General features: G+C 39.6%; 1 protein-coding gene across 4 annotated transcripts; it reads left to right on the top strand.

Moving 5' to 3' along the window:
• Positions 1 to 577: 577 nt before the first annotated feature.
• On the top strand, positions 578 to 27,237 carry dpf2l (D4, zinc and double PHD fingers family 2, like). 4 transcript variants are annotated; one of them, XM_037779514.1, is made up of 11 exons: positions 578 to 596; positions 18,901 to 19,061; positions 19,377 to 19,484; positions 19,727 to 19,923; positions 20,467 to 20,559; positions 20,650 to 20,734; positions 21,195 to 21,329; positions 21,956 to 22,087; positions 22,265 to 22,377; positions 24,058 to 24,139; positions 25,533 to 27,237. In XM_037779514.1, the coding sequence occupies exons 2-11, from the start codon at positions 18,929 to 18,931 to the stop codon at positions 25,616 to 25,618; spliced, it is 1,164 nt and encodes a 387-aa protein (XP_037635442.1). In that variant the 5' UTR covers positions 578 to 596; positions 18,901 to 18,928; the 3' UTR covers positions 25,619 to 27,237. The 4 variants fall into 4 exon arrangements, with proteins under 4 accessions (XP_037635442.1, XP_037635441.1, XP_037635440.1 ...); XM_037779513.1 differs by lacking the exon at positions 578 to 596 and adding an exon at positions 15,738 to 15,892 and having other exon boundaries at positions 19,730 to 19,923; XM_037779512.1 differs by lacking the exon at positions 578 to 596 and adding an exon at positions 15,738 to 15,892.

The following is a 27,237-nucleotide window of genomic DNA, read 5'->3' as shown; positions in this document are numbered from 1 at the left end:
ACTTTTGTTTCCCAATTCAATTCAATTCAATTTGCGTTATTGGCATGACTGTCAGGTGAACAATATTGCCAAAGCGTCAATTCAATAATACATAAAAACAAAAAAAGAACTAAATAAAAACAAAAACATATATATATATACAATTAATTAAGCAAATTATAATATATAGATATTTAAAAAGAACATGCATGTAAATGGAAGAAAACAATAAAGAAGTAATTACTTGTTGTGTCAATAAAACAAACAAACAAATAAAAAACAATTAATAACAATATATTACAATATGAAAGGATAAATAAAAAAATAAAAAATAATTTTCTCTCATACACAGCACCCTCCTCATACCAGCTCTTACTTTGTAAATGGCAACTTCCGGTCGCAGAATATGGAGAAAAAAAAGGTCGTTTTTTTTCGTTTCTGTCTTCTAGTGATTTTTTTAATTTTTTTTTTTTTTTAGAATTAGAAAATGAAAATCAACCCGTTTTTTTTTTGTTTTTTTTAAATAAAAATGTTTTGAATTTTTTTTTTAATAACCGTTTGTGAAAGGAAAACCAAATGACCAAAGATACACTGACTCTCTAGAGCTGTCACATAAAGTAAGTACGTTACAATATTTGCCTCTGAAATGTAACTTTAGTGAAAGTTTCAGAATAAAATAGCACAAAATGGACCCATAGAACAGTTATACAGTTTAATTCCAGCTCTGCTACGTGAAGTTAATAACTGCTGAACCTGAACTAGATAGATGTTTGTTGTAACTCAGCCAGATTAATGTGAGCAAACAGTAGCTAACAGATTAACGGTCAGTTAACGTTCAACGGCTAACTAACGGCTGAAGATTCAAATGTAGATGACCGTTATAGCTGACCGTCGACTGTGACGTCTTAACGGTTAACTCACCGGTCTGTTGAGCTGTCTGTGGTCGGCTGTCTGTGTGGATTCATCCGGGACTGTCTTCCTCTCCTCTGTCTGTATCTCTGTCTGTCTCATGGTCGATCACACCCCCCTTATTAAACGGGGAAGGGGGAGTTTGATAACGTTACTTGATAAGAGATGATGACGTGATGAGCAATGACATTTATTTCTATGCCTAAACCTGCTTGGAAGCAGCGAGTAAATAAATAATAATATATGGGGATCCCTATAAAACCATATAGGATTATGAGGCAAACATGATTGTATAGGCCTATCTGCAGTTTGGGTATATTGATTTTGACTTAAAGGTCCCATATCGTGCTCATTTTCAGGTTCATATTTGTATTTTGTGTTTCTACTACACCGTAGTAGAAACAGAAAAATCTGACAAAATCTGACATTTCCAGAATAAAGTCAGAATATTACCAGAAAAAACTCGGAATGTTACGAGAATAAAGTCATAACTTTACGAGAAAAAAAGTCGTAATATAACGAGAATAAAGTCATAATATTATGAGAAAAAAGTCGTAATATTACAAGAATAAAGTCATAACTTTACGAGAAAAAAGTCGTAATATTACGAGAATAACGTCATAATATTATGAGAAAAAGTCAGAAGTTTTTACGAGAATAAAGTCAGAAGTTTACGAGAAAAAAGTCAGAAGTTTACGAGAAAAAATTTGAAATATTATGAGAAAAAAGTCGTAATATTACAAGAATAAAAGAGAGAATAGGGGCCCACTTTATGTCAAACTCATTTTGACAGGTCGGAATGTCCGGAATGTCCGGAATTTCCGGAACTAATCGGCGTCCAGTCATACCGGAAACCACGCCCACCCGCCCCTTTTTTCCCACACTCCTGAGCCAATGAGATACGTCTACGTCATTGTAGGCGGTCTCCCCTTTTCTTTCCCACGCCCCTGGTGATTTTTTTTATCCAATGAGATAGGACCACGTGATCACGCGAAATTCCCACGGGTTTGAACCAATGAGAAGTGTGTGAACTCTTTTATTAGGGCCCGAGCACGAAAGTGCAAGGAAACCTATTGATTTTCTAAGTATTAATATTATTTTTCCGCGCGGAGATTGCCTTTTTGGGACCTTTCCCATCCCCAAAAACTCACCAAAAGTGGAATATGCGTCAGAACTGGTGGGAAATTCAATGTTCTGGAGTGATTGGGCTCGGGTGTCACCAGCGGGCAAGATAGCGCCGCCTAATGTAGGCAGTTTTTAAGAGAAAGTTTCTTCAATCGTCACGAAATTCAAGTATGTCATTGCTCACATCCTCATACCTGGATTAAATATTTTTTAGATTTTTTCGGCAAACAGGAAGTCAGCGATCTTGGACTTCCTGCGTTTTTTTAAAATTTACGAACACATGTTATCGTCTCTCACCGGGTGCCGGTGTCTCCCTCCGGCCGCGGTCGGGAGGCTGAGGCAGGAAAAGCCAACACTAGCATCAGCAGTGATTCATGGAGAGACCTCCGTCTGGTCAGCTAACATTACTGCCACGCAGCTGAAATATAGAGTGATATTGTGGTTTTAGCTGACGTGTGTCGCCTCACTCTTTTGAGCGATGCTCGTTCATGTCTATTTACAGCAAGCACAAGCGCGAGCAACAGGACGCTGACTTTCATTGACTTAACGGCCACAGGTGTCGCTGTTAACAAGCAATTCTGATTCAACTCTTACAAACAGTCACTTTAAGTGTAACATTTTTTACCGTATGTTATTACACAAGTATGTTTTTTTTTTTTACTGTATGTTGTCATGACACAAGCATATGTGCCACAGAGAGACACTCCAGTCTATATAACAAAACTTGTTTGTGTTATTAGTGGTTCAACTGGGTTTTTAAGACACATTTGACGCATGTACATATGCCTCAAAGTATGTGGTCTGTGTTAAATAAAACACTTTAAACTTCTATTCTGTTAAGTTTTTTTCCTGTTATCCTTCTTTTGTTTAGCTATTTCCCGCTTACAGTCACTGCATTTCCAACTTGACATTTTTGAATGCGAGGTGTCAAGTTTTAAACAACTTCTGTGGATATACTGTCTTTTACAAATCCCTGATTTACACTCAAGTCTATCTTCATTCTGCAGGACAGGCAGCCCACAGTAACAGCCCTTGCTTTCAGATGGTTTGCTGGTATCATGGGATGTTGGTAGAACAGGAGCTGTAAACACTTTTGCTACTAGCTCTGGAATGACACATTTCTGTACAAAAATGTGAACCTTTTCACACATGGTGTCAAAAAAGTCAGTGTCAGGCAGTATTCTCTCAATGTGGATTTCCCCTTTGCCTTCTTTCCCTGGTCCCCAGACAGCAAAATCGCAGTAGCTTGCCTGTGTCAGGTGAATTTGAGTCTGCACCTGACAAAAGTACTGATGGTCCCTCTTCAATGAAAGCTTCCCCTCAACCTCTTGGAGACAAAACATGCTGTCCTGTTTGCATTTCTCCATCAAAGTGCTATTCTGAAGGCTGCTGGGTGCCTTTACCTCCAACACACCCATCTCATGGCAGTCACATGTTAGTATGCCATCTGGGGATGCCCCTAACCATGGGTACTGGGGGTTGATGACCAGCCCTGCCTTCTTGACAGTGAGATTGGTGTGGAACTTTTCCATCATCTTGGTGTACTCCTCAACTACTTTTCTCTCGTGTTCAATGCCCCACCTAAAAACAGAAAAAATTATATACACCTTAAATATAAAATGACAGTAAGAAATTATTACCATAACAATGTACACTTATATCACAGTAACATTACTTTCAGAAGTCCAAATAACATCTTTATTTGCAGATGTGTTATTTATCTTGATCATTTGTATATTACCAGCAAGATGATAAGTGGATGTAAATTACAAAAGTAATGGGGAGAAAAGTTTTTAATATAGCTTTAAAACACTCATCCTTTCACAGCCTGTTTGTCTGAAACTCACATGCAAACCACTTGCATGGCAGTTTGTTTTGAGCTGCACTCTTTTCAGGAGGCAACTCTTTTTCAGGCACCAAAGATTGCTGCCTGAAAAGTGTGCAACTCGAAACGTGTTGCTGTGCTAGTGGTCTGCACGTACAGTAGATTTAAGAAGTGTTTTTGTAAAAGCCTGAACGCTGTGAAAGAAGAGTGTTTTAAGGCTGTATTCAAAAACTTTTGTGCGCATTGCCATGCTTACCCTCCCTGTCACTCTTATGGTTTTGTTATATTTGGGAATTCTGATTATTACATTTTTGTGTGAAGCTTTCATTGAGTGAAAAGTAGATATGAATACCTGAGAGAATGTGGTGTGTTGTTGTTTGGGTCCTTGAAGGCCACAGGATAGCACAGCTTCTTCAGCAAGGAGACAGCTGGTTTGTCTGGGTCCGTGTGGCAGGCTGCTCGGATGTTTGACGCAGTCACCCTTCCTGCCTTCTGGTCAAACCACATGGCACATTTTGATTGTAGTCTTGTCTCCTTTTGTATGACACAACACTAAAATTGAATAAGGTTGATTTAAGTTTGTGATATGTGACAAAACAAAACAGTGATTAATTAAATCTTATTGAAGGAAAATGTGAAAAAGACAACTTTAATGAATTCTGTGGAAAAAAATGTTTTCTGAACTTGAGCTATCCTATTTACTTGTCCCTGTGATATTCCTGATATGCACGTTTTCAACCATATTTACTGACTGACCTGTTCTTCTGTTATGCTCAACTCTGTAAAGATCTCTTCACTCTTTGCCTGCAGTTCTTGGTGTGACAGTGACCTGTACTAGGGCTTGTACATCTTGTTTAGGGATGCAGGGATGTTCAGCTGCACTGCCCGAGGAATGTACCTCTTTGCATGGCCAGGGACAACAGACAAAATGGAGCTTTTGACAGGTTCCCTTTCAGTGTCTTCTGATACACGTAGCATATTGTGCAATGCTGTGCATTCATCTGTGGTTGGAGGTGGAATCATGGCAGGGGGAAGGTCACCGCAACCATCAGCAGATCTCTTTCTCTGGGCCTTTGTGAAAGCTATCTGGCTCCCTGGTGCATACCCTACTGTCCTTACGGCTGCCATACTAGGCTCATTCCAGGCACAGGCTTCATCTGTGCATGCAGTGCCACTCAGTTTGTTAACAGCTGCTAGCAAAGCGTAGAGTATGGCACCCACATGTGAACACACCTCTCCTAAACCTACCATACAGGTGCAGTGGCCAAATCGCACCAGTCCCTCCTTCTCCACAACAACCCAGGCTGTCAGTGGCGGCTCATTTAATCTGTAGGAATGGTTTACCTGACATCGAAAAAAGAAGTTTTCAATAGACTTATATGTCATTAGACACTGTGTTAACCATACCAAATGAATACTGCCTGTCACTACTGTCCTACCAACGCTGACTACAGTGACCCTGAAACTAACCACACACGAATCAATGTCAGATAGCTAGCTAAAATTAACTTTAGTTAACTCACCTTTGCTTTGACAATGAAGAATTTCTTGTCCTTCACCTCCCAAACAGCAGCATTATTGACCCATCCAGATCGAAAATACATGTAACTGTCCGTACTTTTGTAGGCTTTCATCCTGGCGACCGTGTAAGGTGAGGGAGTCTCCACAAGATAAATGTAAACATCGCCAAAGTGGAGTTCTGGCAGCGACTTCGCTGTTTTTAGTGAAATAAATACTGCGGCGGGTGCTGTATATGGATCGCAGGTCCCCAAAACCTGTAGTTTGTGCTCGTATCTTTGTTTTTCTGATGTTGATAGATGATCTAAATATTCGTGGCTTTGAACAGATGGAAAGTTGACAGGCTTGTGCTTCCCTGCTACGGATAATTCACTGTGAGCCGCCATCTTGGTCCATTGTTTTGCCCTCCAGTTAGCGGCGCGTGTCACGTGTCTGAAAACTATGAATTGCATGTACATGTCCTCAGGACTGGACCCTCATCATAACTGAGAAATTTGGGGCAACTAAATCTAGTCTAAACCCAGAATAAATTAGATCACATGTAAATCATCAATTGAAAATATTATTACCACCATTCATCACATTTCCAACATAAATGTGTCATATTTTAATATGTTAGACTGATCACATGTTTAAGGAAACTCAGGTCCAGGACCAGGTCTTGGACCAGGTCCAGCACCAGATCTTAGACCAGGTCCAAGTCCAAGTGGTTTCCGTCAGTCTGAAGGTTTATTGTTAACTGTTCTGGAATGTGGTCGGACTGGTCCAATCAGGACAGGAATGCGTCTCACGTTAACTACGATGTTTCAGCAGACTGCCAACATGGAAGCATCAGACCAAACTACATTCAGAAAACACCTCATTTAATGTGAAATTAAGCAGCTGAGTGAATGTGTGAAGGTGTGATGACAATCATGAATGACGTGCTGGAACAGAAAGTCTTTTTTGTTTCTGGTAAATATGGTTCAACCAGTTCTGTTATGAAGAACATCATACCAAAAATGGCACGCCTAGACACTAATTACACACCTACACGCACACACATTGTTAATTATTGTGTCCATTTCCTGGTGAGATCAGTTTACAGTCGGACTGGTTCAATTTGCGGCTCATTTTTAGAAACACTTTCAGTCTTTATATGTAAATAAGTCTGCTTTCACATCAGGGAACTGGACCCGGATCCGAGTCCACTTGTCCCCAAAATCCAGTTCGATTGATTAGTGTGAACGCTCCGTACCGTACACGGGCACGGTTCGTCGATCCGTTCTGTCTGTAGTTCATTTACTTTTGGGACTTTGCTGCTTGTGTTCTTCCTTTGCTTGGATTGTCTTTCTGATTCAACACTAGCACCTTCATTCATGCTGTCGATGAGTATTTCATCTGTCACCCTCTGATCATCGAGATAAGGCTTAAACTGAAACTTGATATGGTCACTTAACAGCCCAGTACTAACTGACCTACACTATTTACAGACCATTTTTGATTCCGCCATCTTTGTAGTTTTACAGTGCTCGCCATTTTGTTTGTAGGCCATTCAGACATTTTGAAACAAGACGCCATCTTGTTTCCCCCCCCCCCCCCCCCCCTCTCTCTCTCACACACACACACACACACACACACACACAGTGTTTGGTTTGTTTAGTTTAGTTATTTAGTTAGATTAATATTGTGTTTTGAACCTTTATTATCTTGTAAATAAATGTTTGTGGAATATACATGCTGGTCTCTTTAATGTTGCACAAGAGTGAATAATGCCAACCTCTGCTATGTCAAGAACTCCGATATCCTTCAACCTTTACTATCTATTCTGGTTATAGTTATTAATTTAATTATTAATCAACGTTCCAAATTGATAGTTTAGCATATATAATGAGACTATATTAACGTTTTGGTCATTGGTCCCTGATTCCAGGGTGGTGCCCCGTTTATTATTGATGTTTATTGATAATCTTTATTAATATTAATAATTCTATTATTATTTATTAATTAATTTGCTAATAACCAAAACCTACTAAGTAGAACCCCTACAACATCCTTGTAACAACTTGCAAAACTCCGATATAAATCTCATGTTTGCATTACCGCTGGTCCCTTATTCATACACATTCTTTATACATCTGTGTCGCTACTTTTATACATCCTTTAACCACTTTAGCTCACCTAGAAACACAGAAACACAGCACATTAGCATTGCGCGGCTACATACTGCCGATACGTCTGCTGAATGACGCATACGCGCTCCTGCATCTCACCCAAAGGACCCCTTAGCTGGCCAAAGTGCCTGTGTGAGTTTTACTCTTTATAAACACAGATTAACCTACCAAAACATTAGCTCCTAGTGCACATACACATATATCAGATTAAAAATAAAACAATACATAAATTATACATGTGAATGAGAATGGGGGGTGTCCAATGTCCATCACTATGTCTAACATTACTGCGGGTCCCACACATGCAAACTAACCATCTTTTCTAACCCACTGCATTATCCGACACACATTAAGATCACATACATAAACTATTACATAAAGAATTAGTTTTAAACATAAACATACACATTCAGATAATCTCAACCCCCACATCAGCCCCCTCCCTTTGTCCTTCCTGAGCACATGTGCTCCGAAGAACAAAGAGGCCATGTGGTAACATGTTGGCGGCCATCTTTGATCTGGCCATTTTTGTAGTTTTACAGTGTTCGCCATATTGTCTGTAGGCCATGCAAGACAGGTAGCCATCTTGTCTTTGTCCCTGTCTCTCTCAGTCTCACACACACATGCTCACACACTGTGTTTGGTTTGTTTAGTTTAGTTATTTAGTTAGATTAATATTGTGTTTCAACCCTTTATTATCTTGTAAATAAATGTTTGTGGATTATACATGCTGGTCTGTTTAATATTTTACAAGAGTGAATAATGCCAACCGCTGCTATGTCAAGAACTCTAATATCCTAGGCTAATAGGCCTATAGGAGCCACATAGGTCGGGGGGTTTGCCCTTCTTCAGAATAAGGGAGATATTAGCTAGATTAAGAGTTGAGGGGAGGCAGCCATTTTCAAAAGAATCTCTATACATGTCTGTAAGAGGGCTTACTATGATATTCCCTAGTTTTTTATAAAATTCTGGGCAGTACCCATCAGGCCCTGCCGCCTTCCCTCCTTTAAGTACCCGAATAGTTTCCAGAACCTCCTCCTCTGTGATTGGTTTGCATAAGCCTTCCTTTTGGTCATCTGAGAGAGTTGGTAATTTTATTTTGTCAAGGAATCTTCCCCTTGTCTCCTCAGAGGTGAGACCATCTGATGAATATAGTTTCTGATAAAAAACCTTCATAATGTTATTTATTTCAGTAGATTTGTGTCTTGGAGCGCCGATATTGAGGTTGAACCGCTCCCCCCCTTGGCCAGACGGGCCAGCAGGCGACCTGGTTTATTACCCGATTCATAGAGCCTATGTTTTGAAAAAAATATTGAAGACTCTGCATTCTTTGTTAACAGTTGATTTAAAGCAGAACGCGTAGCATCCAACTGTTCCCCAATGGACCTGAATGGAGAACTTTTAAATTCTCCCTCCAACTCCTTAATTTTCTTCTCCAACTCTAACTGGGTTTTGAGAGCCTTTTTCTTTTGTGCTGATGTGTAGGATATGATAGCCCCACGAAGGTAAGCCTTAGCCGCCTCCCACAAAGTAGTAGAACTCACTTCGGGTGATTTATTCTCAGCAAGGAATTGTTTAAGTTCTTTACTAAGGAAATCAACAAAGGGTGGACTGCTTAATAAGGAAGGGCTCAGGCGCCAGTGTCTACAAGAGGGGTCTTTATACGGGGGACCAATGGTCACGCTGATAGGGGCGTAGTCAGATATTGTCTGACTTCCTATAATACAGTCTTTAATTCTATCTAAAAGTGTCCTGGAAGAAAGGAAAAAATCAATTCTAGAGAAGGACTGGTGAGGCTTAGAGAAGAAGGTATAGTCCCGGCCTGTTGGGTTAAGAACTCTCCATGCATCAAGCAAGTCCAAGTCAGTACAAAATTCAGCCAGTTTAAGACTTTTGCGAGAAGGAATGGGCCTAGGAGGAGATTGATCGACAGTAGAGTCAGGGGTACAATTAAAGTCACCACCTATCAAAGTAAAGGAGGTAGAAAAGTCAGACATGTCTGCCAGAAGTTTGGGAAAAAAGGTAGATTCATATATATTGGGGGCGTAAATGCAACCCAGTAAAATGTGCTCTCCATAGATGTATCCGGAAATAAGCACATAACGCCCTTCTTTATCGGTTACTGTTCTATCCAATGTAAAAGGAAGGCTGCGATGTAAGAGAATAGCCACACCCCGACTGTTGGATTTAAAGGAGGAATAAAAAACTTGCCCAACCCAATTTCTAAGTAATTTAATATGTTCCAGATCGGACAGGTGGGTTTCCTGTAAGAAGGCGATGTGGCACTTCTCCTTTTTTAGTAAAGTAAGAATCTTTTGGCGCTTGACGACATGGTTTAAACCTTTAACATTTAGCGAGGTAATTTTGAGATCACTCATAAGTATATCCACTAACAAGGTAAACGGGTGGAAGCATATTTGCAAATGGGTATACAAAACCCAAACTACGTGGCACGTCAGAGATTCTTGGTTTCCTGTGGGAAAACAGCTCGTTCATTGTTCAAGACTTTTATTGTTCCAGGAAAACAAAATTTGATGCAAAATGGTCACAATGTTCATTTCATCTTAAAGTGGCATTATATTTTTGGCATCATTGGGCAAAAATTCCATAATAACCTTTCAGCATATTGTAATTCAAGTGCTCTGAGAGAAAACTAGACTTCTGCTCCTCCTCATGGCTCTGTTTTCAGGCTTGTTTTCCTCCAGTCTGTGAAATCTTGCAGATGGCGTTAGGAGCACCCGAGGACACACGAGGACACCAGAGGACACAGAGGCACATGATTTTTTTTCAGGTTACCAGTTTCATGTACTACTGTCAGGATATAGTGACCGTTTTATAAAAATAACTTTTTTTAATCATATTTGCTCCAATCTCGCCTACTTCAGCTTTAACGCTTATAGGAGAAAGCTGTAATTTTGATGTGCACAGTAGTTTTAGTGTAAAGCGTACTACTAGTAGGCCTACTAATAATAGTAATAATGTAAGAAAAAAAGATGATCTATTCAGGAGTTAGTTTTTATTTTCGTTTAAAAATGTTTTCCTTTTGCTGCAGGAAAAAAGTTAGTCGAAAGTACCTTTTTGTCAGTGTTAGACACCCAATCAGACTGTTGTCAGGCTATTAAATCTCCAGGCAGAATGTTTTTGGCATCATTGGGCAAAAATCCCATAATAACCTTTCAGCATATTGTAATTCAAGTGTTCTGAGATAAAACTAGACTTCTGCACCTCCTCATGGCTCTGTTTTAAGGCTTTAGAAAATCTAGCCCGTGACGGGAGACTTTGGCCAATCACAGGTCATTTCAGAAAGAGAGCGTTCCTAATGGTTGTGCATTCAAGGGAGGCAGCTGTCAATCACTCGCAAACTAGGCAACGCTGATCAAATTAGTTAATATTCTGTTACTGTAATGCCTATTTCTCACCTCAAATGCACATGATTTTTTTCAGATCCGCTGTTGCCTTTGCCAGGCAACATGGGGGGCGGGTGTCAGCTCGGTGCAAAGCAGCGGAACTAAAACACTGACACATCTCCGACAGTATGATAATAATGCACTTCCTGTGCCTAGTCTGATAGTCTGTAGATACAGTATGTAGCCTATAAATAAGATATATTTAATAAAATACAGTTGTACCGACGGGATACAGTAGAGCACAGAGGCTGTTTTCATGCTGCGAGGCAGACAAGCACTCGTGTCTGCCTGTCTATTCACCTGAGGACTCAGAGACCCGCGGATCCCAGCGACGAAGTTGAGTAGGCGGTCCTCAATGTGGCCCAGGACACATTTGCATACACACTGCTAAAAGAATGTGGCCATATGTGGCCCAGACCACCTCTGAATGTGGTCTGAAAGATCCGATCTCAATGCGCCCTCAATGCGTCTTAGTGCGTTCACACCTGTACTCAGAGCTGTCCACTTGTGATCCGATCACTGAGGACGCATGTCAATACCAGGTCTGAACAGGGCCAAAGTGACGTCAACACGAGGGACACGCTGACCCCCCGACCAAGGCGAGAGGAATAGATAGAAAATTCCATCACAAAACCTAAATAAGCCTTTTTGTTTGTGTTCAAAACGTGACAATTCATTGAGTTTTACAACATATTAAAACGCGTTGCTTTTAAGTTTCACTTTTACAATAGTAGGCATAGTAGGCCTCTAATGACTCACATTTTTGGTGCTATAGCGACAGATAACGCCTATTTAATGGCCTGATAACAGTTGAATCGGGTGCCTATGGTGATGCAATTTATATGCATGCATCATTTCTTGAAAAAACTGGATGTAGTCTATCATGCTGCCTTGCGGTTTGTAACTGGTGCAAGCCTCTGTATACACATCATTGTAACTTATATGAAATGGTTCAATGTACTTCACTGTGTTTACGGAGAAAACAACATATGTTCATTTTTATTGCAAAAGCTTTTATGGGTAAATTACTGCAGTACATATCCAGTTTACCGACATATTTCTTCAGTAGCTATAAAACAGAAAATTCTCCTTGGTCCCCATCACCCGAACAGAGATGGGTAAACCTGTCCTTTCCTTTCACGCCACGCAAGCTTGGAATGAGCTGCAAGTCATACTTAACTTGAAATCTGTTTCTGTTTGTGCTGGTATATTATCTTTGTGATGTTATCTATCCCCATTTGTACTCATAGCCTTTTTACTTGCGGCCCATCTTGACCAGGACTCCCTGGCAGAAGAGATATTGTATCTCAATGGAACCTTTCTGGTTAAATAAAAGATAAATGAATAATTGAAAAAAAAAAAATTGGTCAAGAACATATGTGCAAACACATTTCCATTTAAAAACAAACTAAGATTCTTGTTGAAAATTCAAATATCCATGCTATCAAATGGAAGACAATTTAATGACTAACATTTGTGAATCTGAAAACTTCTAGGAATATCCTTCAGCTATCCATCATCAACTTATGACAGACAAGACATCTTTCAAAAATGCAGGAAGGAAGGTCAGATACATCATCGCAAATCTGTCTGCTGCCTGTAGCTATGCCGTTAATGCTCCATTGTTTAAAGGTGAATTCTTTATAAAATGTAGTCTACAAGGTAATCTGGTGTCTTGTACAGTTTAATGTGGCTAAAATGATGAAACGGTAAAATATCATAATGCTTTTTATTGCTGGATTGTATTTTGAACTGTGGACACAATACAATGTGTTGTGTGGCAATTGGGTGTGAAGAGGAGCAGCTAGAAAACAGAGCGTTAAGTTGGAGCAGTGATTTGTGAATACTTTGACCCAGAGAGCGGACATTGCTACTGTGATGGAATAATTGATACACAAGTTATCTTTGGAAGGAAGAGGTCCGGAGCTGATGATGTCTTACAAAAGAAGGTTTATTGAAGCTTGATCAAGGAGAATTGTCAGGTCTCCACAATAGATGCTCTCTGCGTGAAGGCCTCACAACTCTGCCCTTCCTCCCTGGTGCTCAGTGTCTTACCCCTTATCATGTTATGACTTACTTCGTTCCTCTGGCATCTCTGACCCTGGTTGCCCTAGCGACTGGCTCCACGGTCTCCACTACAGGCACAGCTGTACAGATAACGGTGGCTCCTCTAGACAGGACTCCAACCCAATAATGTCAACAGAGGGACACTCTGACAAACACTCTGACCTTTCTACCAATAAGAGAGGAATTGATGGAAAATTCCATCACAGCTACCATTATTTTTTCACCTCAAAAACAAATCAAATATATTCCTTATGTTAAAATTGAAATATCATGATTTAAACCTAAAATCAATTAATGGCTGAAGGTTTAATTTGAATTTAAGACATTTTGCAACTTTTTGAGGACCTGCAGACATGCTGAGCAACCATTATTAAAACATTACAGCCAGTCTCAGTGTTTTAAGGTGAACTCAAAATATGCAGGCAACACGCTTTTTGTGAAGTTCGAAATAGCTCAGGTATGTATTTTGAACTTTGCATTCTTTGCATTGGCTGATTAAACGAAGATCAAGGGAACAGAAAACCTGGAATGAAGTTAGAACAGAGTAATTACTGAAGCCACTTGACTGCCACACACTGCCAGATAACGTTTCGCATGCTCCGTTTTTACCCATCCACTTGAGAGTTGATTCAACCCTGTCAGAAACATACTCACCCAATCAGAAAACATTGTGACCTTTCCAATTCCAGATGTTTGAAATTGGGTATTGTTGATATTAAATGAAACACAATCATGTAACTGTAGGGTTCTTGAGGACAGTTTTGACATCAGCTGTAGAACAGCTGCCATATTTAGCAAAGTTGACAGCCCAAGTCGAAAGTGGTGTGTTTGTCTAGTCAGGAAAGGTTGGCTGGCAAATGTCTGGATGAGAGACAGAACTGTACAGAAACTCTATTGTCCAGCCTACTTGAAATGGCATCTGAGTCCAGCTAATTTATCCATGGCTGGAGCATTTGGTTTTCCATTTTTACATGATGGGGAGAAAACCCATTAAAATAAGGACAAAGCAAATATGTGTTGGCTTTTGGGCTGACGATGAACACTGCACCTGTCTTTAAATGGCTTAAGATTTGGTAGATCAAGGTGTAATGTGTACAATAGGCATGGCCGCACTACTGTTTGGGGGGCAAACATTTGCACCTGGGTTCCTGTTGCCTCTAAAGTCACATCAAATAGGCCTACAGTATGCAGTTCACTAGATGGCAGCTTCATTACATTATATGTTTCCCGTTTTTTACGCTGCTGGTCTTATGTTTAGTGCTGCTGGTTATATTACTGCTGGGTTTGTACATACTGCCTGTGTTGTCGCTCTGTGCTGTTTTGGTAATTAATTGTGGAACTGCAGTGCCGAATTTTCCAATGTGGACAAATTAATCTTTATTTTTGCCCAATATAACCTAAAATCTTAAAGGTATTAGGACTGTTGGTGGGCTGATTGATACCTAAATCTCAGTACCAATACTTGTTTCGATACTAGCTAGTATCTAAGTAGTTTGAATAACTAGATAACTAGTATCAATAGCTTCAATAGGATTGATGATTGATGAAAAAACAAAAAAATTGATCCGCCTTATGTTAGATTATGTTCTGGGCACATGCATGCATTCTTTTCCCCTATGCTGCTGCTGTGTGCATGTGTTACAATCACCTTGTTGCGCATATGCACCTGCGTTTAACAGAGACTTAAAGGTCCCATATCGTAAAAAGTGAGATTTTTACGTCTTTTTTTTAATTATAAAGCAGTATAAACACTGTGAAAGTATCAAAACGCTCAATCCATAGAGAAATACACACAGCCCCTATTCAGAAACTCTGCCTTTGAACCAAGCTCTCAGGATTTCTGTAATTTTGTGATGTGGTGATGAATATTTAGACCATTTCCCAGTTTAACCCTCCTGTTGTCTTCCCGTCGACCATGCAACTTTTGTATTCACGGGTCAAAATTGACCCGGTCTGGTTTTTAAAGCATACATTATAAATTATCAACCAATTCTGTATTACACCTTTTTGGCCAACTTCCTTCCAACTCATTACCACAAGTTTTACACTTTTTGGGGAATTTATGGTCAATAAACCTAATTTATATGAAATTAAACCTCATTTTTTTTTAGGAAAAAATGCAGAAATTATGAATTATTTGGACTATACTCAAAATTGGAGGAATAATGTTGATGGATTATCACAGACCGGTAATATGTCAAAGTTCAGTCAGAATATTACAAACATCATAATGTAAAAAAAATGTTTAATGACAAAATTGACCCAGGAACTTGGATTTTGGATAAAATACCCATAATGCAACGAAAGTAGTGGTCATTATTATTATTTTTTTACAAAGACCATATAAGGGAACCATCCATGTAATTTTGGGGCAATTAGGTAAAAGACATCCATATTTAATATATATTGAAGTTTGAAAATTGGTCAAATTTGACCCAAAGACAACAGGAGGGTTAAAAACAAAAAATTCTAAATGTGTCCCAGTTTATTTACATTTTTTGTATAAACCTTTTATTGACAAAAAGCAAAGTGAACATAGAACAACTACAAAAACAGATAATGCCAGGGGATCAGAGCACTGACAGAAAACATAAATCAATTCACCCCTTTGGTGTGTAAGTCTACTGGGAGCAGTGCTGGTTTTGGAGTCTGACAGCTGCAAGAAGGAAGGATGTGTGGGGAAAAGTTGATTTTGCTAAATCAAAAATAATGCTCTTATATTACATATTAAATCTGCTGCATTGATCCAACAACATCATCATGTCATGTGGCTGTTAAAAGCTGCACTTCCAGCCTCTCACCCTCTGGAGGCAGTAGTGAGCACTAACATCTCTGCGCATGCGCAGTAACACTCTCACACAACCGCAATAAGCAAACATGGCGGCGGCCGTCGACAGTGTTGTGAAAGTGTAAGTTAAACCTTTATTTATTGTCAGAGTTAAACCAGCAGCCACACGGATGTGAATGTATAATTGATTAACCATCACGTTGCCGCAGAATGCTGTAAACTGTAAACACCTTAACCTCAATCTTCAACACAATATCTGTCCCAAGAGAATAACGTTATCCTCTGAGCTAATGCTAGCCTGTTAGCTGTGGGTTCATCTAAATGAGGCGAGCTCATCGTGGAGCTGTGTTTGAACCACTACTTCTCCTTTAACTCCACTTGTTTATATTATGCTACACCACAATATATCCAAACTGTTGCTAGGCAGCAGCCTGCAGATGAAGGAAGAGAGTTAACCAGTAACCTGTCACAGCTTGGCGGGTGCTTTGTTGTGCTAACAATCAAACCTTTTGTTCTGACATGCCTCCATCGTTACTGATGCTGTTTGGGCGCAGTGTAATGAAGTCAGACTGGTTTATGTATGTGTACTGTTAATACATGCAGACGTATAGTACAGTCAAGAGCAACAGTCTGTGAGCAGGATGGTACATCAATGCGACAAATGAGAGTGAAGCCGAGAATAAAGGCTGTGTTTGCGTGGAAGGACACTCACATCGTGCATCATTAGTGATACAGCCTTTTAGTGACACCAGACATGGCTGCCATATTATAACTGTGATTATGTTAAAGAAATTGCAAAGTGGTGGAAGTGAGAATTAAGAATTACGGCACAATATGCAAGCAAAGAAGCAGTAGGTTGTATTTGCAGTGATTGCACTGACTAGTGATGTTCCCCAGCTCAATATCCTCTCAATATGACAATAAAGGAGATCTTTCAAATGGTTTTAGTGTTTTCCCCTAGGTTAAATGTTCAATGTATGTCTCACTGAGTCTTTATGTTGAAATCATCCACAGTTTATTGCCTACTGATGTTATTATACCCCTCAATGTGTCCTCATTTGCAGGGGGTGGACAGTTTTCTTGACTTTTTAACTTTTCTATCTCCACAGTGGTTGAACAGATTTTTACCATTCAAACTGCATTTGAAACATCCATCTCCCTTCATTCTTTTGTAATTAGTGATTATGTTAAGGAAATAGCAAAGTGGTGGAAGTGAGAATTAAGAATTACGGCATTAATATGCAAGCAAATAAGCAGTAGGTTGTATTTGCAGTGATTGCACTGACTAGTGATGTTCCTCAGCTCAATATCCTCTCAATATGACAATAAAGGAGATCTTTCAAATGGTTTTAGGTTTTCAGAAGTGTTTCCCCCTAGGTTAAATGTTCCATGTATGTCCCCCTGGGTCTTAATGTTGAAATCATCAACAGCTTATATTGCCTACTGATGTTATTATACCCCTCAATATGTCCTCATTTGCAGGGGGCAGACAGTTTTCTTGACTTTTATATCTCCACAGTGGTTGAACAGATTTTTACCATTCAAACTATATTTGAAACATCCATCTCCCTCCATTCTTTTGTCATTTGTGATTATGTTAAAGAAATAGCAAAAGCAGTGGAAGTGAGAATTAAGAATTACAGCTACAATATGCTAGCAAAGAAGCAGTAGGTTGTCCAGTAAAGCCATTTGCAGTGATTGCACAGACGTACACTAGGCTATTGATGTTCCCCAGCTCAATATCCTCTTAATATGAAAAATAAAGGAGATCTTTCAAATGGTTTTAGGGTTTTCAGCAGCGTTTTCCCTAGGTTCAATGTTCAGTGTATGTCTCTTATGTTGAAATCATCCACAGGTTATAGCCTACTGATATTATTATACCCCTCCATATGTCCTCATTTGCAGGGGGCAGACAGTTTTCTTGACTTTTTCACTTTTATATCTCCACAGTGGTTGAACAGATTTTTTAACACTCAAACCATGCATTTGAAACATCCATCTCCCTTCATTCTTTTGTAATTAGTGATTATGTTAAGGAAATAGCAAAGCGGTGGAAGTGAGAATTAAGAATTACGGCACCAATATGCAAGCAAAGAAGCAGTAGGTTGTCCAGTAAAAGCCATTTGCAGTGATTGCACTGACGTGCACTAGGCTATCGATGTCCCCCAGCTCAATATCCTCTTAATATGATAAATAAAGGAGATCTTTAAAATGGTTTTAGGTTTTCAGCAGTGTTTTCCCCTAGGTTAAATGTCCAATGTATGTCTCCCTGAGTCTTTATGTTGAAATCATCCACAGTTTAACATCCACTGATGTTGTTATACCCCTCAATATGTCCTCATTTGCAGGGGGCAGACAGTTTTCTTGACTTTTCTATCTCCACAGTGGTTGAACAGATTTTTACCATTCAAACTGTATTTGAAACATCCATCTCCCTTCATTCTTTTGTAATTTTAACTGCAAATATTGCCCTTACCATTCACTTGCAATGTTAGTTTATATCAACAGACACATATGCCTTGGGAACATTAGCAATTATCCTGTGCAGTTCGACAAAAGCCAAGTTGTGTGATCACATAGTCAAAGTTAGATTACCGTGACACATAACCATTCAAGAAAATGTCTTAATGTTTGTTTTATTTGTAAATGTGTCCCTTTTTTCCTAACTGTAGTGTGCACAGTTAATAGAACCCAACTGATAAATTTGACCGGCTGATATTAGCTTGTTGCAGATATATTGGTATTTGTTGGCAGATCAGTAGCAATAAATTGGTTTGGAAATAATAAAGAATTTTTTTAGGTGAAAACAGTCTCGCTATTACATAGTTTGCTTTCCCAGAGAGCACTCAAAAGTGTGTTTTTCAACTGTAAATGTCTCACTAAGTAAATGTTGCCAACAACTTCAACACAACAAAGCAATTTTAAGAGAAAAAAGTATGGCAATAGATTGGATTGCATAAGTGTAAGAATGCATTCACAGTTACAGATACTACTTGCATACATTACATTAAGAGCTCAACAGTGTTTGTTTCACAAACTGTTTATTATTGTACACCTTAATTTGCGATATTCATCCATCAGTGATTATTAACAGTCTATCCTGATCGGTGTCCAACTTTCACATTTCAGGCTGGGAGAGCAGTATTACAGAGATGCCATGGAGCAGTGTCATAGTTACAACGCTCGTTTGTGCGCTGAGCGCAGCATCCTTATGCCATTCCTGGACTCTCAGACGGGTGTAGCCCAGTCCAACTGTTACATCTGGATGGAGAAGAGGCACCGGAGTGCAGGTATGTAATGAGTGTGGAGCGATAATTCAATATTATCATTAAGTGACTTTCAGTTCAGTGATGATATAATCAAATAATGTCATAATTTTACAAATACTCTGAAAAAATCCAATTTAAAAACGTAGAAAATGAGTTATAGAAGTTCTTGTTTTATGTGATTCTTTTAATAATTGTAATTTGTACTGTACTTTGTAGCATGCCATCTGTACAAAACCATACCTTTCATTTATTTTCAGACACATAAGTACCACAAATCACACCAAAACTGGCTCCACCTTCTGGTTCTTCTATAAGTGCTGTTCTGTGTTTTGTCAGGTGTAGCTCCAGGGCAGCTGTACACCTACCCAGCCCGTCGCTGGAGGAAGAAACGCCGTTCTCATCCCCCTGAGGACCCCCGCTTGGCTTTCCCTCCTATCAAAACAGGTACCACTTTTGGTGGAACAACTTGTCTCCATCACAAAATCAGTCAAGTTGGGTTCATTCATCCTCGTAGAACTTAACCAGTAAAATTTTGTAAATATATTTAGAAAATATCTGTTCATATTTAACGTTCACAAGTAGGAGGACCTGTTCTGGTGATTAATTTGGGTATGTTTGTGTGTCTGTCTGTTTCTGTGTTCATGTCATGTCAATGCATGTGTTACCTTTTTGCTTGGTGTGCATAGCAGATGTGGAGGTGGGTGTGAAGCGTGAAGCGTTGGGGGCGGTGGATGGCAGCAGTCTGGAGGCCCTACTGAAGGGGGAACCCCTCGACAGGAGGAGCGGCGTGTCGGAGCTGCGCGCCCCAGAGGATGACTCAGCAACCGTGGAGCCTCCTGCCACCTCAGCGACCACTCACACGTCCTCTGGGCGTGTCCGCAAGGTGTGGCTCAAAGCTGGCTGAACACTCTTGTTTTCTGCCAATGCAACTGACATCTAGAGCTCCGCAGTACCAACTAATGGTTAAAACAAACTTTCAGTCACTCTAAAAGGATTTCATTTAAGGACACAGGTCTTTCTTGTGTGATGATATTGCTACTAGAGCACAGGACAAAGAAGAGGAGTGCATTTAGATTGTATTACAAGTGTCTGGTGTTAGATTAGTCTGGTAGTACTAATGTTTTTATTTCATTCTGTTTTATTCATCCTCAAAAAACTTTATCTCTCCCAGTCAGTCATAGTCTGTGGTCCCTGAGGACGGACAGATTTCTTTACCCAATCTTTTCTGTCTTATTTTTATGAGATACTGTCTGCTTCTCCTACATGTTTTTGTTAAACATGTTTTTGATGTCAATGTGAATAACAAAAATAGACAAAACAGTGCAACAACTTGGATGCAAGTTCTTCGCAAGCACCAAACTCTTAATGTAAGGAAGAGTTCATACATTCAATACAATGAGACCTAATCCAGACCCTTTCACTGCAGAGAGTCTTGGACCACGACGACTACTTGGACGACCTGGATGATGATGACTTTGAGGACGAGACCCCTAAGAGACGAGGCAAGAGCAAGTCCAAGGTAAGTGCCAAGTCTTTTTCTGCAGTCAGTTCCCATGGGATTGATATTTCGTTAATGTACTATGTGTCAACTATTAAATGTGTTCTCCAGGGTCGCAGTGATAAGAATGGCAAGAAAAAACAGGAGGCTGCAGCTGCGGCGCTGGAGGAGAGGGACAAACCTTACGCTTGCGACAGTGAGTAGAGGCTTACTTTGCAATGTGTGTGTGTGTCATGCATGTCAGCAAGAGAGGCTTTTGCTTTTTCCCCGGAAAGACAAAAACAAGCCTTCTGCCATGCATGGTGCGACCTGAAAGACCCCATCTGGAACTTAAGTTTGACAGCATAGAAATTTGAAAAGTTGCTCATCCAAATGCGTTTTTGTTTTTTTCTTGAGCTGCTGCTCCGTGTGTGCTCTGTAGCTTCCTGCTGGCCACAGCTCACTGTGCAAATGCTCACCTCCGCTGTATGAGTTTGCTACTAGCGCGCCAGCCAAATATTAACCATGTGAAAAAAGTAAAAAAATAGAAAATAAAGCCAGTTGTGAGGTGATGAACATTGTAGTTTTGTGGTTCCACCTTGGGCCTTTTTGGACAGTAGTTAGAATTAGCCGCCATCACTTTAACACTTTTGTATGACCCTGTGTGTGTGTGTCAGTCTGTGGGAAGCGCTACAAGAACCGTCCTGGACTGAGCTACCACTATACACACTCTCACCTGGCCGAGGAGGAGGGCGAGGACCGCGAGGAGATCGAGGCACCACCCACTCCTCGCCAGCCTGAGGAGCAGAAGAGTGAGTCACTCTCTAGTGCTGAGAGAGAGACAGAGAGAGGGAAGGGAGGTTTGGTTGCATGCCATGTAGCATGTGTGTGTTTATACAAGGGAAGTCTCTCTCTCATTCTTTTTTTTTTGTTCTGCTCTTTTCATTTTTTTTTGATTTTCATGATTTTGAATCCCAAATTTGGGATTAGACTCGGTGTTCCTGACTGAAACATGCTTGCACAGTTGGGATTCCTAGCATTTTTTAAGCCCATCATCCATCTTTTTTTTGTTTTCCCCAAACATATCCATCGCATTACTGTTTTCTTTTGTGCACGCGACACCGTGTTAGCAAATCCATTCAATAAGTGCGTTCTGTCAGTTGTCATTCATTCATTAGTTTGGATTATGAGTTAGATACATCATCAGCCAGTTACTGAGATAAAAAGGGGGTGTTTGTCTGATGCAGCATGAACAGGTTTGTAAAACTGTGTTGCAAAATTTTAAATATTTCATTTATAGACTGCATTTTGCTACTGTTAGACAAACAGAAATATATTCATGTGGAAGAAGTAGTTTTATTCAACTCATTCTCCTTCAGTTTAAGAGTAACAGTTTTATTGTGCACTGAATGGTTTCTTCACTCATTCTCCTGCTTAGCAACTAAGAAGGGTCCCAATGGGCTGGCACTGCCCAACGATTACTGTGACTTCTGTCTGGGAGACTCCACTTTAAACCAGAAGACTGGCCAATCAGAAGAGCTGGTTTCCTGCTCAGACTGTGGACGCTCAGGTATGAAATTGTCATGTCTCTTTCATTAGTAGTTGACTGTTCACAGAGGCCTGCGCCCCTTAGTTACTGTTGCTATGCCTGTCAAGCTCTATATTCTCGAATGGCACATAGAACAATTTTCATGGTTATTTTTATCGCACTGGACAACATTTCTCCTATGTCTTCTCCTTCCTGCAGGCCACCCAACATGCTTGCAGTTCACACCAGTGATGATGGCTGCAGTGAAGACATACCGCTGGCAGTGCATCGAGTGCAAGTGCTGCAACGTTTGCGGCACCTCGGAAAATGATGTGAGTTTTTATATACTGCTACTGACTATACACCAGGGGTTCTCAAACTTATTACTCAAAGGTCTGCATCTGATTTTTGTTCAAGGTCAGATGTCTGGAACGATTGGCAATAACAAAATAACATTAAGTAGAGACGTTAGTAGAGATGGATATCGTTTGGATTTTATCGTATATACTAGCCTACTATCAATACTCCTTATCAGTTCGGTTCTTTATCGATACTCTTACTGGTTCTTTTTCAATACTAAATAATTGCTTTTTAATATATTATTTTACAGAAGAATCCATTCAGAACAGGATTAGAATTTATTTATGTATTAAATATGAGTAAATAATTGTTTTAATATATTATTTTAAAGAAGAATCCATTCAGAACAGGATTAGAATTTATTTATATTTTAGATATAACTAAATAATCGTTTTTTAATATATTATTTTAAAGGAGAATCCATTCAGAACAGGATTAGAATTTATTTATATTTTAAATATGAGTAAAAAATGTTTTTTAATATAATATTTTAAAGAAGAATACATTCAGAGCAGGATTTTAATATAATATAAAAAAAAGAATACATTCAGAACAGGATTAGTTTGATTTATTTATATTTTAAATATATCAAAATGTTTCTAGAGCAGCAACAGTAATGTGTACAACAGCAACGTCACTATATAAACTCAATAATATCTCACTGGAAACAAATCTAAAATGTCAACAAAAAAAAAATATTACTGAGTGAAGTTTAGAAAGAATGAAGAACACAGACATCAGTCAGTATCAGTTCATCCTCCTGTCCTCTGTTCTCCTTCCTCTGCTGATGTGATTCACTGCCTGCAGGTACCGTTGGTAGAGAGGGGGGGGGCTGTTTTGTCTCAGCCAGCAGATGAGAAGCAAACTAAGCTTAACAGACTACTTAGCTTTTAGCTCGTTTGTAACAATTTGTTATTAGCCGAACTAGCGTGCAAACATGGTGGCAATGGAAGAGAGGCTGCGGACAGAGATGAACGTGTTTACATCTACATGTTTACATCATGTTTATGCTTATTGAACAGGTGTATTGATAAAGAACTGGCTTTTTACTCACAGGTTTTATTGCGTGCGTGCGTGGTGCATGTGTGTGTGTGTAGCTGGAGGAGCTTTATTTATTTAGTTTTCGACAGTTGCTGATGTAGGTCAGAGAAATACCTAGCCTTGTATTTACTGAACAGATAAGCAAGTTTGTTTTTACAGCTGCTCATGGAACCAAGTGAGAAATTGTTTCACCTCCAGTGTTTTTGTCAGCCACTTCTATCCAAAATATGCCCCCATTGTTTCAGACAAATGCACATACCGTCAAAGAATGTGACATGATGTAAAGTTGGCAACAAGACGATAGCAAGTTGGTCTTCAACACAAAAACATGAGCCTCTGACAAATTGGATATGCTAAATATTGCACGATCCCTTCACAGCCATTTCACTCTCCTTGTCTTTGTAAAACTGCACCCACACTTTTAAACCAGACTCCTCATATATAATTAATTGAGGTACCGTTAGTTAAAAGGAAATTTTAGGATAATATGAAATGATGAATCAATTGTCACTAGCACAGCAGCTATCAGCTATCAGTTTTCATCATGAACACAACTGCCTCACTTTTTCTGCCTGTCTCATCAGTAGACTGAACATGATGTGTTTTTGCAGGACCAGCTGCTGTTCTGTGATGACTGTGACCGAGGCTACCACATGTACTGTCTAAGCCCCCCCATGACTGAACCACCAGAGGGTAAGCTAACACTGCAGAAGTTAACAGACTCAAAGGACACGTTGTACATCCCTGATATCATTACTTTGTACTGGGTTAAAGGCCAGTACCATGATGCACCCCTACACCCAGTATATCCAAGGTCACCTTCATGGCACCTGCAACATATCTGGTCTGATCTGTTCTCTGATCTTCTCCTCATAAATACATTCTTTAGAAGCCTGATGCACCCTTGGAAAAATTACCAGTGTGCTACAAATATGGCTGTCGATTAGTTGTTTGGTCTATAAAAATGTCAGAAAATTATGAAAAATGTCAACAGAAGATGACGTCCTTCAAATGTCTTGTTTTGTCCACGACTCAAAGATATTCAGCTTAAAGAATTTTTTCCTTAAAAAAATACTCAAACAAATGAATAGATTATCAAAATAGTTGGTGATTCATTTAATAGTTTACAATTAATTGTTAATCGTTGCAGCTTTAATGTCAAAACACATAGTTTTGACTAGGGCTGGTGTAAAAATGGTCAAACCGGTTTGATATTAATCCCAACGCCAGACTAGACTCGTATACTGAATTTTACCACCAAGTGTCGCACTTGACTAAGCAGCTGCTCCACCAAAACTCTGAGGAGGGCTCGTCACTAAAATGAGAATAGGGAATGGGAATCACGGAGCATTCTGGGGTGGCGCCACCATTTTCGGAGGATAGCGTATGTAACTATGGTAGCTGTCATTATATGTCACCAGTCTCTCTCACTCTCACTGTCTCTCACGCTCTCTCTCACTCTCGCACGTTTTCTTTCTCATGCTCTCACTCTTCTCTCACACACTCTTTCTCTCTCATGCTCTCACACTCTCTCGCTGACACACTCTATCACCCTCTCATTCACACTCTCACACTCTCTATCATATGCTTTTCATTTAAGTGTTCTATTCTTTTTTTATGTACTTTTAAGATGGTTTTAAACTACAGTTGCAGTGGGACGGCTCGATTGGAAACAGATATAATGCATGGGTGGCAGAGCTCTGTCAGAAGTTAATTATTTGTTCCGTCATAGTTGGTTTATTTTTAAGATTTGCTTCAAATTCTGAAATTCTGCAAAAAATTAGATCCTCATGGAGGCCAACATTATGCGTGTTGCTACGCGATTGGTCAGTTTCAGTTGACTCTGCCAAGGCTTCTACTTGTCAGTTTGTTAAACGGCGAGGGAAAGAGACACCCTTCAAAGCTTGTTCCTGCTGCCTGCAGAGTATGCATCGATTTATTGTCTATTTTCTCCAAAATAATCAGAGGCATGGCAATTTTATCGAATGTGCACCTATTTCTTCTATCCTATTTATTCCTCTGCTCTCTGTGTTGGGGCTGAATTAAGTTCTTCAGCCTGGCCTCACTATGTTTCTGTGTTGTACAGGGAGCTGGAGCTGCCACCTGTGCCTGGTTCTGTTGAAGGACAAAGCCTCCATATACCAGCAGAACCAGAGCTCCACCCCTGAGTGACATCATATCAAGTCCCGCCCCTGATGGAAACGTCGGACCTCCTCTCAGTCCGGAGCTCCAGGCTCTGTCCAGATGTAGCTGAGCCAGATCGCAGGTCAGCTTTAGAAGTCTTAATATCTACAGTGTCAGTGGGGGGAATCAGTCAACATGGGGATCAAACTATCACTACCAACCTGCCTGCAAAGCCCCCAAGGCTTGCCGTCAAACACATACATATTGTGCGTATATACAGTATAGACACACACTCTCTCCTGGACTGTTACACACACGCTAGATACAGAGACAGAGAGCATGCAGTAACCATAGTAACTGCTGTCTCCATGGGAGCTCCCAGGAGCAAACGGATTAGCAGCACAGCTAATTATCTGCACCCTTTCACACTCAAAGACACAGCGTGGACTGTCGAGACAACAGTTTTTTTTTTCTGCCAAATTATCTATTTTTACTCCCTGAATGTGGGAGAAAGAAAAAATCACCACGTATACGGTCGAGGAATATTATTATTATTACTATTGTTATTGTTCTGGTTACTAGTGGACTTTTGTAGTGGCATTTGTCTGTGTACTTTTGTCTGATCAATCGGAGCATTAATCTTTTAAAGAGGTTTCCCTGAGGGGAGCTGGTCAGTGCCAAGGTTCACCATCACGACATACACACAACAATGACCCATGGAGCTTATCATTAATCGTGTCAACCATCTTTGTTTCATTTTATATCAGTGGGACAAAGATGGTAAAAAAAAAAAAAAGTCTTAATTTGCCAACGAAAAACTTTGGCGTTGACTTGTTAAGCTGTTAGCACAAAAATATTTGGCCTTGCTACTTTAATTTGCACCTAAACCAACTTTTCATCTCTGATTCTGTTACTGGATTGATCAGTTTTAACCAAACGCTATACAACAGAGCATAATACTGTAAGTTGGACTCCTGATGAGACAAAAACATTTAGTATCAATATTGTTTTTCCAGCAGACAGAGATGCCATTCTCTTATTTTGAAAATCCTGACTTTTGATAAGTCAGATAATGCTGTTATTGGGGGAAACTGACCAATACATGAAACTAGTAATCATAAAAGGTGCATCCTTTTCCTCAAAGATGTTTTGTGCTAGCTCGTTAGAAAACAGTTTGGCAGTGACATCACAAGTCATTTTTAAATCGCTACTGTCAAAACCGATGACACAGAATCATTTACAAACTGTAGCTGCTTTTATCATTTGTCACACGGAGGCAAATTTGCATGCAGATTGCACCTGTATGAATGCACACACACTCACACCACAAGTGTTTTTGTTTTTTGTTGTATTTTCTTTTTTTTTTACATTTTCTATTACCTGATATTCCATTGGTACTGGGAGTTTTTTCTAGTAGAATTTTGTAAAGTCTATGGTATAGCAAACACTTAAATATAGCTCCTAATGCATTCTATGTACTGTATTGACTTTTTCTATTTTTGTTATGACTGTGACATGTTTGAATTTATTTGATTATTCTAATATGTCAGACCTCCATTATGAGTATTTGTAAAATTATGTACTTTGTTGTACTATTTTTATTTTTACATTTCTTTGGTATCGAAACCGATTTAGCCTGACTGAAATAAAAATCACTTTGAATTACA

Source organism: Sebastes umbrosus, chromosome 9 (assembly GCF_015220745.1).
Source record: "Sebastes umbrosus isolate fSebUmb1 chromosome 9, fSebUmb1.pri, whole genome shotgun sequence".
In the NCBI taxonomy this organism is placed as follows: Eukaryota; Metazoa; Chordata; class Actinopteri; order Perciformes; family Sebastidae; genus Sebastes; species Sebastes umbrosus.
This window is presented reverse-complemented; position numbering and strand designations above follow the sequence as displayed.

Bases quoted from the DNA above. Each gene is read 5' to 3' on its own strand.
- dpf2l (XM_037779512.1), top strand. From the start codon at position 15,861: ATGGCGGCGGCCGTCGACAGTGTTGTGAAAGT. The intron at 21,330-21,955 runs GTGAGTCACTCT...TCTCCTGCTTAG, and splicing joins CCAGCCTGAGGAGCAGAAGA to CAACTAAGAAGGGTCCCAAT. The intron at 24,140-25,532 runs GTAAGCTAACAC...TGTGTTGTACAG, and splicing joins CATGACTGAACCACCAGAGG to GGAGCTGGAGCTGCCACCTG.